The sequence below is a fragment of the Nannobrachium achirus genome (genome assembly GCF_963921795.1).
Source record: "Nannobrachium achirus genome assembly, chromosome: 7".
Taxonomy (NCBI): domain Eukaryota; kingdom Metazoa; phylum Chordata; class Actinopteri; order Myctophiformes; family Myctophidae; genus Nannobrachium; species Nannobrachium achirus.
In genome coordinates, this window is record NC_137816.1 from 70,279,066 (window position 1) to 70,291,581 (window position 12,516).

The following is a 12,516-nucleotide window of genomic DNA, read 5'->3' on the forward strand; positions in this document are numbered from 1 at the left end:
GTTGCAGATACTACTTCCCAGACCAAGACCCCTGAGTTTCAACACAAGCTTAGATGGTACAATCGTGTTAAAGGCAGAGCTATAATCTATGAAGAGTAGTCTGACATAAGAGTTCTTATTCTCCAGATGTTTCAAGGCAATGTGTAGTGCGAGAGAAATAGCATCATCGACTGATCTATTAGCACAGTATGCAAACTGTAATGGATCAGTATTGGCAGGGATAATGTGCGTTATATGTGATATAACCATTTTTTCCAGACACTTCATAAGAACAGAGGTCAAAGCCACAGGGCGATAATCATTAAGACAGGTGACAGGTTTTTTCTTTGCTATGGGTACAATTATGGTTTCCTTGAAACACAACGGTACCACACACAATGACAGGGACATATTGAAAATGTCAGTAAAGACTCCCGAAAGCTGGTCAAAACACAACTTAAGGACACGTGAGGCAATCCCATCAGGACCGGCCGCCTTATGAGTCCCAACGCTTTTAAAAGTTTTACTCACATCTCGTTGTGTCACCTGCAGCTCCACCGCACCGGGTGTACCCCGCACCGGTGTAACTGGGTCCGTGTTGTGAGATTCAAAGCGGGCGAAAAAGTTATTCAATTCGTCCGGTAGAGAGTCCGAGGTGTTAATAACAGCCGGCTTCGGTTTGTAATCCGTAATCGCCTGCAGCCCTCTCCACATACGCCGTGCGTCACAGCCACTATAGTTGTTCTCCAGTTTGTCCCTATATTGTCTCTTAGCGTCTCTGATCGCCCTCCTCAGGTCGTATCTGGATTTTTTGTACCGTTCCTCGTCCCCAGATTGAAAAGCGGCTCGGCGCTCCCTCAACTTCAGACGAGTATCCTGGTTCATCCACGGCTTCTCGTTGGGATAGGAGCGAACGGTTCGCGCTGGGATGCAATTATCCACACAGAATTTAACATAGCTGGTGACAGTGTCAGCATAGTTATCCAAACTTGTGGCTGAGTCTTTGAAGATGGACCATTCTGTCGATTCAAAGCAGCCCTGGAGTTTAGATACATTATCTGTGGACCAGCACTGTACAGACCTCACCCTGGGTTGTTCGCTCTTCATTCTCTGCTTGTAGGCAGGTAGTAGTAGCACCGCATGGTGGTCAGATCTCCCAAAGTGGGGCCGTTGGACCGCTTTGTAGGCATCCTTGATGGTGGAATAACAGTGATCCAGCGTCCTTACCTTCCTTGTTGGGCACTTAACGTGCTGGTAGAAGTGCGGCAACACCGATTTCAAGTTGCAGTGGTTAAAGTCCCCCGCCACGATTGAAATGGCTTCCGGGTGCTTATTTTCCTGCTTACAAATGACATCGCTTAGCTCGTCCATAGCTTCGGATGCATTCACTTCTGGTGGGATGTATACAGCCGTCAGTAACACACAAGGAAATTCTCTGGGTAGGTAAAACGGTCTGCACCGTAGTGTTAAGTGCTCCAGCACCGACGAGCAGTGGTGTGAGACTATATCCACATTAGTGCACCAAGAGTCGTTGATGTAAAACAGAACACCGCCCGCTTTCGTCTTCCCCGTGTTTGCCATCGAACGGTCCGTGCGGAACACAGAGAAGCCATCTAGCTGTACCGCCCTGTCAGGAACGTCAGCCTTCAGCCACGTCTCCGTGAAACAGAGCACACAGCAGTTCTTTATATCCCTTTCAACGCGTAGCCGGGTTCGGAGGTCGTCCATCTTGTTGTCGATCGCTTGGACGTTTGCCAACAGTATGCTGGGGATGGGTGGTCGCGAAGGGCGTCCACGTAGCTTCACTAGTGAACCCCCTCGCTTCCCTCTCTTCCTCCTATGGCCACGCCATGGTGGAACCGTGCTGCTGTTGTTGTTATACAGTTCTCCCGGCAAATCCGGTCTGAAAACGTCCGAGGCAACAAATCTCAAGTCCAGTAACGTCTGGCGATCGTAGGTCATCGTACAGGACGCATTACGTGCAAAAACAGTGACATACAACATAAAAACCAGCAACAAGGCAAGAGCAGCTCTCAACGTGTCGCCATGCCACGGCGCCATCTTCTTTCTATTGTTTTAGAGATTCTTATTTCAGTGGTTGGGGGCATGCGTACAAGAGGCTAAATATGTCATTTTACACAGAATAAGCCCATTCCCAAGATACAACGCAACCTTTCATGGTTGGATGTGACTTATGGGGGCTAGAAGTGTTACTGTAAATAGCATTAAAGAAACTGCTGGCTTATTGTGTCTAAAAAGACATATTTAGCCACTTGTACGCATGCCCCCATGCGTACGCATGCCCCACATTTTAGCACAGTAAACTTGATAAAACAATAGAACAAATGAAAACATTTTAACACTCACTTTTTCTTTTCTCTCATTACAATCTAAAATACGAACCCTTGTTGGGAAAAAAATAAGTTGTCTTTTAACTCTTTGAGTGCCAGCGCCCTCTAGGGGCCAAAGAATGCCAGCGCATCTCTCATAGGCGAGCGCTTTAGCTTCCAGGACTTCACCTTCCAGGACCTGACGTGCTCACGTTCATGCACGGCATGGAAATGTCCCGGATGAAGATGCTAACAGAATGGCTATTCCCATTTTGTCATCTAAAAGATCATTTTTGGGCGATTTCGCCGTAAATAAACCTCGCGCCGCTTCCCTAAAACACAAAAAAGAGATATAAGCCTTTAAAGATGCGGTCTTGCACTTGATGTGTTAAGTTTTATTTCCACGTCTTACCTGCCAGTTGGCCACGCCCCCTCCGCGTCCCAGCGTCCCGCTGAGGCTCCGCCTTATGGCGCCCAGGGCGGGGCTGGCGGGGTTGTAGGCGGGGCTCCCCGGGGGGATCAATAGGGACGCGGCGGGGGGGAGGTTCTCCGGGTCCGAGATGGACTTGGATATATATATACCCCCATGCGTACGCATGCCCCACATTTTAGCACAGTAAACTTGATAAAACAATAGAACAAATGAAAACATTTTAACACTCACTTTTTATTTTCTCTCATTACAATCTAAAATATGAACCCTTGTTGGAAAAAAAATAAGTTGTCTTTTAATCAGGAAAAGCACTTGATGTGTTAAGTTTTATTTCCACGTCTTACCTGCCAGTTGGCCACGCCCCCTCCGCGTCCCAGCGTCCCGCTGAGGCTCCGCCTTATGGCGCCCAGGGCGGGGCTGGCGGGGTAGTAGGCGGGGCTCCCCGGGGGGACCAATAGGGACGCGGCGGGGGGGAGGTTCTCCGGGTCCGAGATGGACTTGGAGCGGGTGGTCCTGCTGCGATGCGATTGGCTGGTCTGGTAGCTGCTCTGGAGCACGCTGACGCCCGATTGGCTGGCCCCGCCCCGGTAGGCGTGGTGGTTCACGCCCAGATCCACGGCGGAGCGGGAGGAGGGGAGGGGCCCTGTCGCCACCTGGTGGTCAGATGACAGAAATACACCTATTGTTGCTGTCAATGCTGTATAAAATATATGGACAAAGCGAAGCCATTGGTTTCTATGCAGCGCAAATGGCCTTTTCTACCCCTTGGAATGGGTGTTGCCATCATAGAATTGTAAAGGCATCAGAGATGCTATTGGCTGCCAACGGTCACGTGCAACCGCAGAGATACATGGGAGAATGTGGTCGGAGCCTCCCGAAATACAGCACACGAAGAAGAACACAGCCGGCTGGTATCAGTTTAGTTGGCCACGCCCCCCCCGCAACTATACCATTTATTTTAAAATAAATTGGACCACATTTCGACAAAACGAATATGATGGTGATTGAAAGGCAATTTTTAACTAGCGATAGATACCATACAGTATTCATGAAAATGTTAATTAAGGTTAGAAAACGAAAGGGGAAAATGAATGGGATCCAATGGTGGGCAATTCTTTTTGCGATCGGCCGGGGGGGAAAACAGCGCAACTAGCGGCCAATCATAGGAAGTTTTACTTCCCTATTGGAGTCATTTTAAATCGGCAGAACTATGCCCCTGGCTTCCATAAAGACTCTTAATGCGCATTCACGGCTTATTTGCAAAATCTTTTAATGGAAACACTTCAAAATGCGAATAAACTTTCATTATCCACAAAAAAACTTTTATCCGCATGGAGGTGGATTTTGAGGCTTCGTCGAATAAACTAAATGTGCGTTAGTGAATGGAAACGGGTCAGACAATAAATGCAACTAGAAAAGAAAATTTCCAAGAAATTTTAAGTGTGCCTGCAGCTCGCTAAGTCTGTGCAACCTTGTGTAGCGGTTGGTGTTAGCATTAGCGTTACATTTTTTAACATTAGCATTTTTTGCATAAGCTTTAACACACTCACTGTGTGTGTGTGTGTATATATATATATATATATATATATATATATATATCAGAGATTGCGTTAGACCGGAAATTGCCGGATTTGACCGATTTATAATGACAAAGACCGGAAAATATAAACCTCATCGGACATAAGGACCGATTGAAAATGACACGGCAGTTCACCGCAAATCTCTCTCTCTCTCTCTCTCAATGTCTCTCTCTCTCTCTCTCTCTCCCTCATCACTCTCTCTCACATGCACGTCTGGTTGCACAAACACACACGGGTTAAGTACACTTTTTCCTGTTAATAATAACCTGTGTGAAATAAGCTGCATTGGGAGGTAAACGGGAGACACTTTATTGTGAAGGTAAGACAGGAAATGATAGTTGTTGCTGGGTAGGGCCTAGTTGTCGGTTTGTTATGTTGTCGCTATGCTCTCTATGAGCTGCCTTGGTTTTGGAATATGAGCGCGCAGTTTAAGTTATAGTACATGAATGGACAGTCAAAAATAAGTTGTATTATCAGACCTGTTTAGCCTAAACATTAATTTGCGAACGGGGCGCTGGGGGAGAGAGAAGACAGCAGTCCATTTCAGCGTCATTTTGCAATGCGCACTGTGAACCCATGGGAATTATTGAAGGCACGCAGGACAACTACAACCCATATAAAACAAACTTTATACACTCGATTGAAGTTCTTTATGAGGAGATGTTATGGAAACTGTACAAGATCACCACCAAAGCCTTTTCAACCTTCCCAAAGTTGCATAACAGAGATGCAGGATGATCGTGACCACTCGACCATACTAGTGAGTAGTCTATAATTGATTCCTTTCTGGCCAGATTAATCTATCAACCTATGAAACATTGCGCAGACCCCACTTTCAGACTATTTCTCATTATTCTGTACATTATTATGTGTTGGCCTGAAATATGATGCAGAACAGAAACAACTTGTTATGAAACCATGCAGTATCTGTGCAAACACACAGCCTGCGTGAGTAGTCCAATATAATTAATTTCCTTATGCAAGATGATCGATCATCATCAAAACATACAGCTTCGGAAGCTGTATGTTTTTTGTACAGCCTACTACTCCTTTACATTCAATTAGTTCAGTCCCAACTATACAGCAGGACTTAAACTGTTGTTATTGGCTATGTTTTTGCACCTGCTTGTCATCCATGCATTCAAATTATTATGTCCGGTATTTTTATCAGATGTCCGATAAATTTTAATCATGCCGGTCACGATGACCGGCTGTTAAAAATCCTAGCGCAACCTCTGATATATATATATATATATATATATGTACAGTGTGTGTGTATATATATATAACGTCCATGTAATTAAGTGTGCCTGCCATGCAATGGCAAAACACTTATTGTAATCCGCCATACTTAACTAAGTAAGTCATGTTCTTGCTAATTTCTGCTCGTAATAACTGCCGCACAATTTACGCCACCCCCGCAATATATACATCAAAATGTGCGGCTCGGCCGGGAATGGTGTGCTATTACTTTTCTTTCCGATCCGCGATACGATGTAATTCGCAAAAAACGACGCCCAAAAACCCCATTGACTTAGAATGGGGGACTCCGAAAAAAACCCAGAAACTTTGGCGCCACATAACTCTGCCATACTTTTGCCTAGCAACGTGATTTTTAAACTTTAAAATGCACACACAACTTTGGTCTTTTTCCGGCCAATAGGGATGAGCTGTAATTGATTAAGCCCCGCCCCCTCTGTAACAGGAAGTGTCCTTCGCCAAACAGGAAGTGCCTCTATAACTCATGAACCGTTTGTCGTACAGACTCGCGGCTGGTGTCATAATTTTTTTTTTTCTCAAAATTATTTTTTTCTCAATTTTTTTTTTCTCAAATTTTTTTTTCTCAAAATATTTTTTCTCAAAAACATTTTTTTCTCAAAATTTTTTTTTCTCAAAAAAATTTTTTTTCTCAAAATTTTTTCTTACATTTTTTTTTCTCAAAATTTTTTTTTCTCAAATTTTTTTTTCTCAAAATTTTTTTTTTCTCAAATTCTTTTTTCTCAAATTTTTTTTTCTCAAAAAAAATTTTTTTCTCAAATTTTTTTTTCTTAAACATTTTTTTTCTCAAATTTTTTTTTTCTCAAATTTTTTTTTCTCAATTTTTTTTTTCTCAAAATGTTTTTTTTCTCAAATTTTTTTTTCTCAAAAATGTTTTTTTTCTCCAATTTTTTTTTTCTCAAAATTTTTTTTCTCAAAAAACGTTTTTTTTTCTCAAAAAACTTTTTTTTCTCAAAAAACGTTTTTTCTCAAAACTTTTTTTTTTCTCAATTATTTTTTTTTCTCACAAAACAATTTTTTCAAAAAAAAACTGTCGTTAAAGTGCGACCCGTGATAACGGCCGAAAATGCACCAAAACGCCACTAATTAGTCGAAATGGCTGTGGGTGGTGTCATATGAAGAACCATAATGTTAAAGCTTATGCAAAAAATGCTAATGTTAAAAGATTTAACGCTAATGCTAACACCAACCGCTACACAAGGTTGCACAGACTTAGCGAGCTGCAGGCACACTTAAAATTTCTTGGAAATTTTCTTTTCTAGTTTACTATGAGTTCACCTTGTTTACTATGAGTTCACCTTGTTTACTATGAGTTCACCTTGTTTACTATGAGTTCACCTCGTTTACTATGAGTTCACCTCGTTTACTGTGAGTTCACCTCGTTTACTATGAGTTCACCTCGTTTACTATGAGTTCACCTCGTTTACTATGAGTTCACCTCGTTTACTATGAGTTCACCTCGTTTACTATGAGTTCACCTCGTTTACTATGAGTTCACCTCGTTTACTATGAGTTCACCTCGTTTACTATGAGTTCACCTTCACCTCGTTTACTATGAGTTCACCTCGTTTACTATGAGTTCACCTCGTTTACTATGAGTTCACCTCGTTTACTATGAGTTCACCTCGTTTACTATGAGTTCACCTCGTTTACTATGAGTTCACCTCGTTTACTATGAGTTCACCTTGTTTACTATGAGTTCACCTTGTTTACTATGAGTTCACCTTGTTTACTATGAGTTCACCTCGTTTACTATGAGTTCACCTTGTTTACTATGAGTCACCTCGTTTACTATGAGTTCACCTTGTTTACTATGAGTTCACCTTGTTTACTATTAGTTCACCTTGTTTACTATGAGTCACCTCGTTTACTATGAGTTCACCTCGTTTACTATGAGTTCACCTCGTTTACTATGAGTTCACCTCGTTTACTATGAGTTCACCTTGTTTACTATGAGTTCACCTCGTTTACTATGAGTTCACCTCGTTTACTATGAGTTCACCTCGTTTACTATGAGTTCACCTCGTTTACTATGAGTTCACCTCGTTTACTATGAGTTCACCTCGTTTACTATTAGTTCACCTCGTTTACTATGAGTTCACCTCGTTTACTATGAGTCACCTCGTTTACTATGAGTTCACCTTGTTTACTATGAGTTCACCTTGTTTACTATGAGTTCACCTCGTTTACTATGAGTTCACCTCGTTTACTATGAGTTCACCTCGTTTACTATGAGTTCACCTCGTTTACTATGAGTTCACCTCGTTTACTATGAGTTCACCTCGTTTACTATGAGTTCACCTCGTTTACTATGAGTTCACCTCGTTGACTATGAGTTCACCTTGTTTACTATGAGTTCACCTCGTTTACTATGAGTTCACCTCGTTTACTATGAGTTCACCTCGTTTACTATGAGTTCACCTCGTTTACTATGAGTTCACCTCGTTTACTATGAGTTCACCTCGTTTACTACGAGTTCACCTCGTTTACTACGAGTTCACCTCGTTTACTACGAGTTCACCTCGTTTACTACGAGTTCACCTCGTTTACTACGAGTTCACCTCGTTTACTACGAGTTCACCTCGTTTACTACGAGTTCACCTCGTTTACTACGAGTTCACCTCGTTTACTACGAGTTCACCTCGTTTACTACGAGTTCACCTCGTTTACTACGAGTTCACCTCGTTTACTATGAGTTCACCTCGTTTACTATGAGTTCACCTCGTTTACTATGAGTTCACCTCGTTTACTATGAGTTCACCTCGTTTACTATGAGTTCACCTCGTTTACTATGAGTTCACCTTGTTTACTATGAGTTCACCTCGTTTACTATGAGTTCACCTCGTTTACTATGAGTTCACCTCGTTTACTATGAGTTCACCTCGTTTACTATGAGTTCACCTCGTTTACTATGAGTTCACCTCGTTTACTATGAGTTCACCTTGTTTACTATGAGTTCACCTCGTTTACTATGAGTTCACCTTGTTTACTATGAGTTCACCTCGTTTACTATTAGTTCACCTTGTTTACTATAGTTCACCTTGTTTACTATGAGTTCACCTCGTTTACTATGAGTTCACCTCGTTTACTATGAGTTCACCTCGTTTACTATGAGTTCACCTCGTTTACTATGAGTTCACCTCGTTTACTATGAGTTCACCTCGTTTACTATGAGTTCACCTCGTTTACTATGAGTTCACCTCGTTTACTATGAGTTCACCTCGTTTACTATGAGTTCACCTCGTTTACTATGAGTTCACCTCGTTTACTATGAGTTCACCTCGTTTACTATGAGTTCACCTCGTTTACTATGAGTTCACCTCGTTTACTATGAGTTCACCTCGTTTACTATGAGTTCACCTCGTTTACTATGAGTTCACCTCGTTTACTATGAGTTCACCTCGTTTACTATGAGTTCACCTCGTTTACTATGAGTTCACCTCGTTTACTATGAGTTCACCTTGTTTACTATGAGTTCACCTTGTTTACTATGAGTTCACCTTGTTTACTATGAGTTCACCTCGTTTACTATGAGTTCACCTCGTTTACTATGAGTTCACCTCGTTTACTATGAGTTCACCTCGTTTACTATGAGTTCACCTCGTTTACTATGAGTTCACCTCGTTTACTATGAGTTCACCTCGTTTACTATGAGTTCACCTCGTTTACTATGAGTTCACCTCGTTTACTATGAGTTCACCTCGTTTACTATGAGTTCACCTCGTTTACTATGAGTTCACCTCGTTTACTATGAGTTCACCTCGTTTACTATGAGTTCACCTCGTTTACTATGAGTTCACCTCGTTTACTATGAGTTCACCTCGTTTACTATGAGTTCACCTCGTTTACTATGAGTTCACCTCGTTTACTATGAGTTCACCTCGTTTACTATGAGTTCACCTCGTTTACTATGAGTTCACCTCGTTTACTATGAGTTCACCTTGTTTACTATGAGTTCACCTCGTTTACTATGAGTTCACCTCGTTTACTATGAGTTCACCTTGTTTACTATGAGTTCACCTCGTTTACTATGAGTTCACCTCGTTTACTATGAGTTCACCTCGTTTACTATGAGTTCACCTTGTTTACTATGAGTTCACCTTGTTTACTATGAGTTCACCTTGTTTACTATGAGTTCACCTCGTTTACTATGAGTTCACCTCGTTTACTATGAGTTCACCTCGTTTACTATGAGTTCACCTCGTTTACTATGAGTTCACCTTGTTTACTATGAGTTCACCTTGTTTACTATGAGTTCACCTTGTTTACTATGAGTTCACCTTGTTTACTATGAGTTCACCTTGTTTACTATGAGTTCACCTTGTTTACTATGAGTTCACCTCGTTTACTATGAGTTCACCTTGTTTACTATGAGTCACTCTGGGACAGGAGGGCCTGATAAACACTGTAAACTGTAGAGCAGGGGTCTTCAAAGTGGGTGACGGGGCACCCTGGGGTGACGGGGCACCCTGGGGTGACGGGGCACCCTGGGGTGAAGCGGATCCGCGAGATCATTTGATAATATTTGGAATTTATTTGGACACTTGAAAAAATATGTTGTATCATTTTAAACTTGAAGTACAAAGTTATGTTCAGTCAGTTCTAACCAAAATGGCTGTTATCTCAACGTTTTCCTCGCAACATAATCACTAAAATATCGTCACTGTCGGGCAGAAACCTCGTATCTCCAAGTTTCAAATGTGTACGTCTTTTGGCAAAGCAAAGCCCTGCTTCATCATACAAGACCGTCGCACAAAACTAGTGAAAACAGCAGATCTACAAGCACAAAACGCCTCACGATGCGAGGCGTTGTGGGCTTGTAGATCTGCTGTTTTCACTAGTTTAGCACATTTTATAGATGATAAATACAAAATGAACGGTTTTGGACATACAAGGTTTCCACCCGACAACGACGATATGCTATAAATATAAGGTGCTGGGAGTGAAAATTATAATGTAGGGGTGCCTCGGATTAAAACAATATTTATGGGGTGACCTGAGACAAAACAGTTTGGGAACCCCTGCTGTAAGTCACTAGATGAGCAGTGCCTGATAAACACTGTAAACTGTAGAGTGGGACAGATTTCATCAGAGAACAGCGTTTCACAACGAACCCTGAAACCAGGGACGTGCTGGCCATTGGGAAAAGCGGGACAACTCCCGAACGGCCGGTCCAGGCCGGCCATTAGGAAAAAAATACAAATAAAATGCTGGCCTTTGTTCCATTTTGGGGGCTGGGTGGCCAACACAGTAAATCGTCACTGTCGGGCAGAAACCTCGTATCTCCAACTTTCAAATTTGTAAATGTTTTCACAAAGCAAAGCCCTGCTTCATCATACAAGGCCGTCTACACACAAAAGTAGTGAAAACAGCAGATCTACAAGCACACAACGCCTCGCGGTGCGAGGCGTTGTGTGCTTGTAGATCGGCTGTTTTCACTAGTTTAAATCATTTTTAAAATGATAAATACAAAACAAACGGTTTTGGACATACAAGGTTTCCACCCGACAACGACCAAATATAACTCATGTAATTGGCCCACTGGCTTGTCACTTGTCATGATCTGAAATGGCAAATCTTTGAGTAGCAGCAGCGCTATAGAGAGAGATCTCTCTCTATAGCGCGCAATGAGGGCCTCTACAACTCTTTTTCCCGGGCTGAATCAGGGGCCCAGCACGTCCCTGCCTGAAACAACACATCAACATGAGGCTGTGTGTAATGTTAGCTCAGTGAAACAACACATCAACATGAGGCTGTGTGTAATGTTAGCTCAGTGAAACAACACATCAACATGAGGCTGTGTGTAATGTTAGCTCAGTGAAACAACACATCAACATGAGGCTGTGTGTAATGTTAGCTCAGTGAAACAACACATCAACATGAGGCTGTGTGTAATGTTAGCTCAGTGAAACAACACATCAACATGAGGCTGTGTGTAATGTTAGCTCAGTGAAACAACACATCAACATGAGGCTGTGTGTAATGTTAGCTCAGTGAAACAACACATCAACATGAGGCTGTGTGTAATGTTAGCTCAGTGAAACAACACATCAACATGAGGCTGTGTGTAATGTTAGCTCAGTGAAACAACACATCAACATGAGGCTGTGTGTAATGTTAGCTCAGTGAAACAACACATCAACATGAGGCTGTGTGTAATGTTAGCTCAGTGAAACAACACATCAACATGAGGCTGTGTGTAATGTTAGCTCAGTGAAACAACACATCAACATGAGGCTGTGTGTAATGTTAGCTCAGTGAAACAACACATCAACATGAGGCTGTGTGTAATGTTAGCTCAGTGAAACAACACATCAACATGAGGCTGTGTGTAATGTTAGCTCAGTGAAACAACACATCAACATGAGGCTGTGTGTAATGTTAGCTCAGTGAAACAACACATCAACATGAGGCTGTGTGTAATGTTAGCTCAGTGAAACAACACATCAACATGAGGCTGTGTGTAATGTTAGCTCAGTGAAACAACACATCAACATGAGGCTGTGTGTAATGTTAGCTCAGTGAAACAACACATCAACATGAGGCTGTGTGTAATGTTAGCTCAGTGAAACAACACATCAACATGAGGCTGTGTGTAATGTTAGCTCTGTGAAACAACACATCAACATGAGGATGTGTGTAATATTAGCTCAGTGACTCAGCATGTTTGTGTGGAGCTAGGACCAGGTGTGTCAACGCTCCACATCCTGGGCCCTGGGTAAGGAGGTATGCTGGGTACGAGTGTTGTAGTCGAGTCCATCTAAAGCCAGTCCAAGTCAAGTCCAAGTCATATGGGGGTCGAGTCCGAGTCGAGTCCAAGACCAACGGGAGGAGAGTCCAAGTCGAGTCCGAGACCAATGGGAGGCATTTTTTTTGGCTTGCTTAAAGAGGAATAGACTACACCTGGAAAGACAAA

General features: G+C 42.4%; 2 protein-coding genes across 5 annotated transcripts in view; both read right to left on the reverse strand.

The window, feature by feature from the left end:
* The window catches only part of LOC308288213 (plakophilin-3-like), a gene marked incomplete at its 5' end in the record, with an annotated part of 63,359 nt that extends 60,398 nt beyond the window's left edge, over positions 1 to 2,961 (reverse strand). For all 4 annotated transcript variants that reach the window (XR_013962178.1, XM_080729586.1, XM_080729587.1 and 1 more), the window contains one exon: positions 2,722 to 2,961. Coding sequence is in view for 3 of the 4 variants with exons in the window: in XM_080729586.1 (XP_080585712.1) it covers positions 2,722 to 2,961 (240 nt within the window). The remainder of the gene's footprint in view (positions 1 to 2,721) is intronic.
* Positions 2,962 to 3,059: 98 nt separating this feature from the next.
* The window catches only part of LOC308288215 (uncharacterized protein), a 68,999-nt gene continuing 59,542 nt past the window's right edge, over positions 3,060 to 12,516 (reverse strand). The window contains exon 3 of the mRNA XM_080729589.1: positions 3,060 to 3,395. Coding sequence (XP_080585715.1) covers positions 3,063 to 3,395 — 333 coding nt within the window. The 3' untranslated portion in view covers positions 3,060 to 3,062. The remainder of the gene's footprint in view (positions 3,396 to 12,516) is intronic.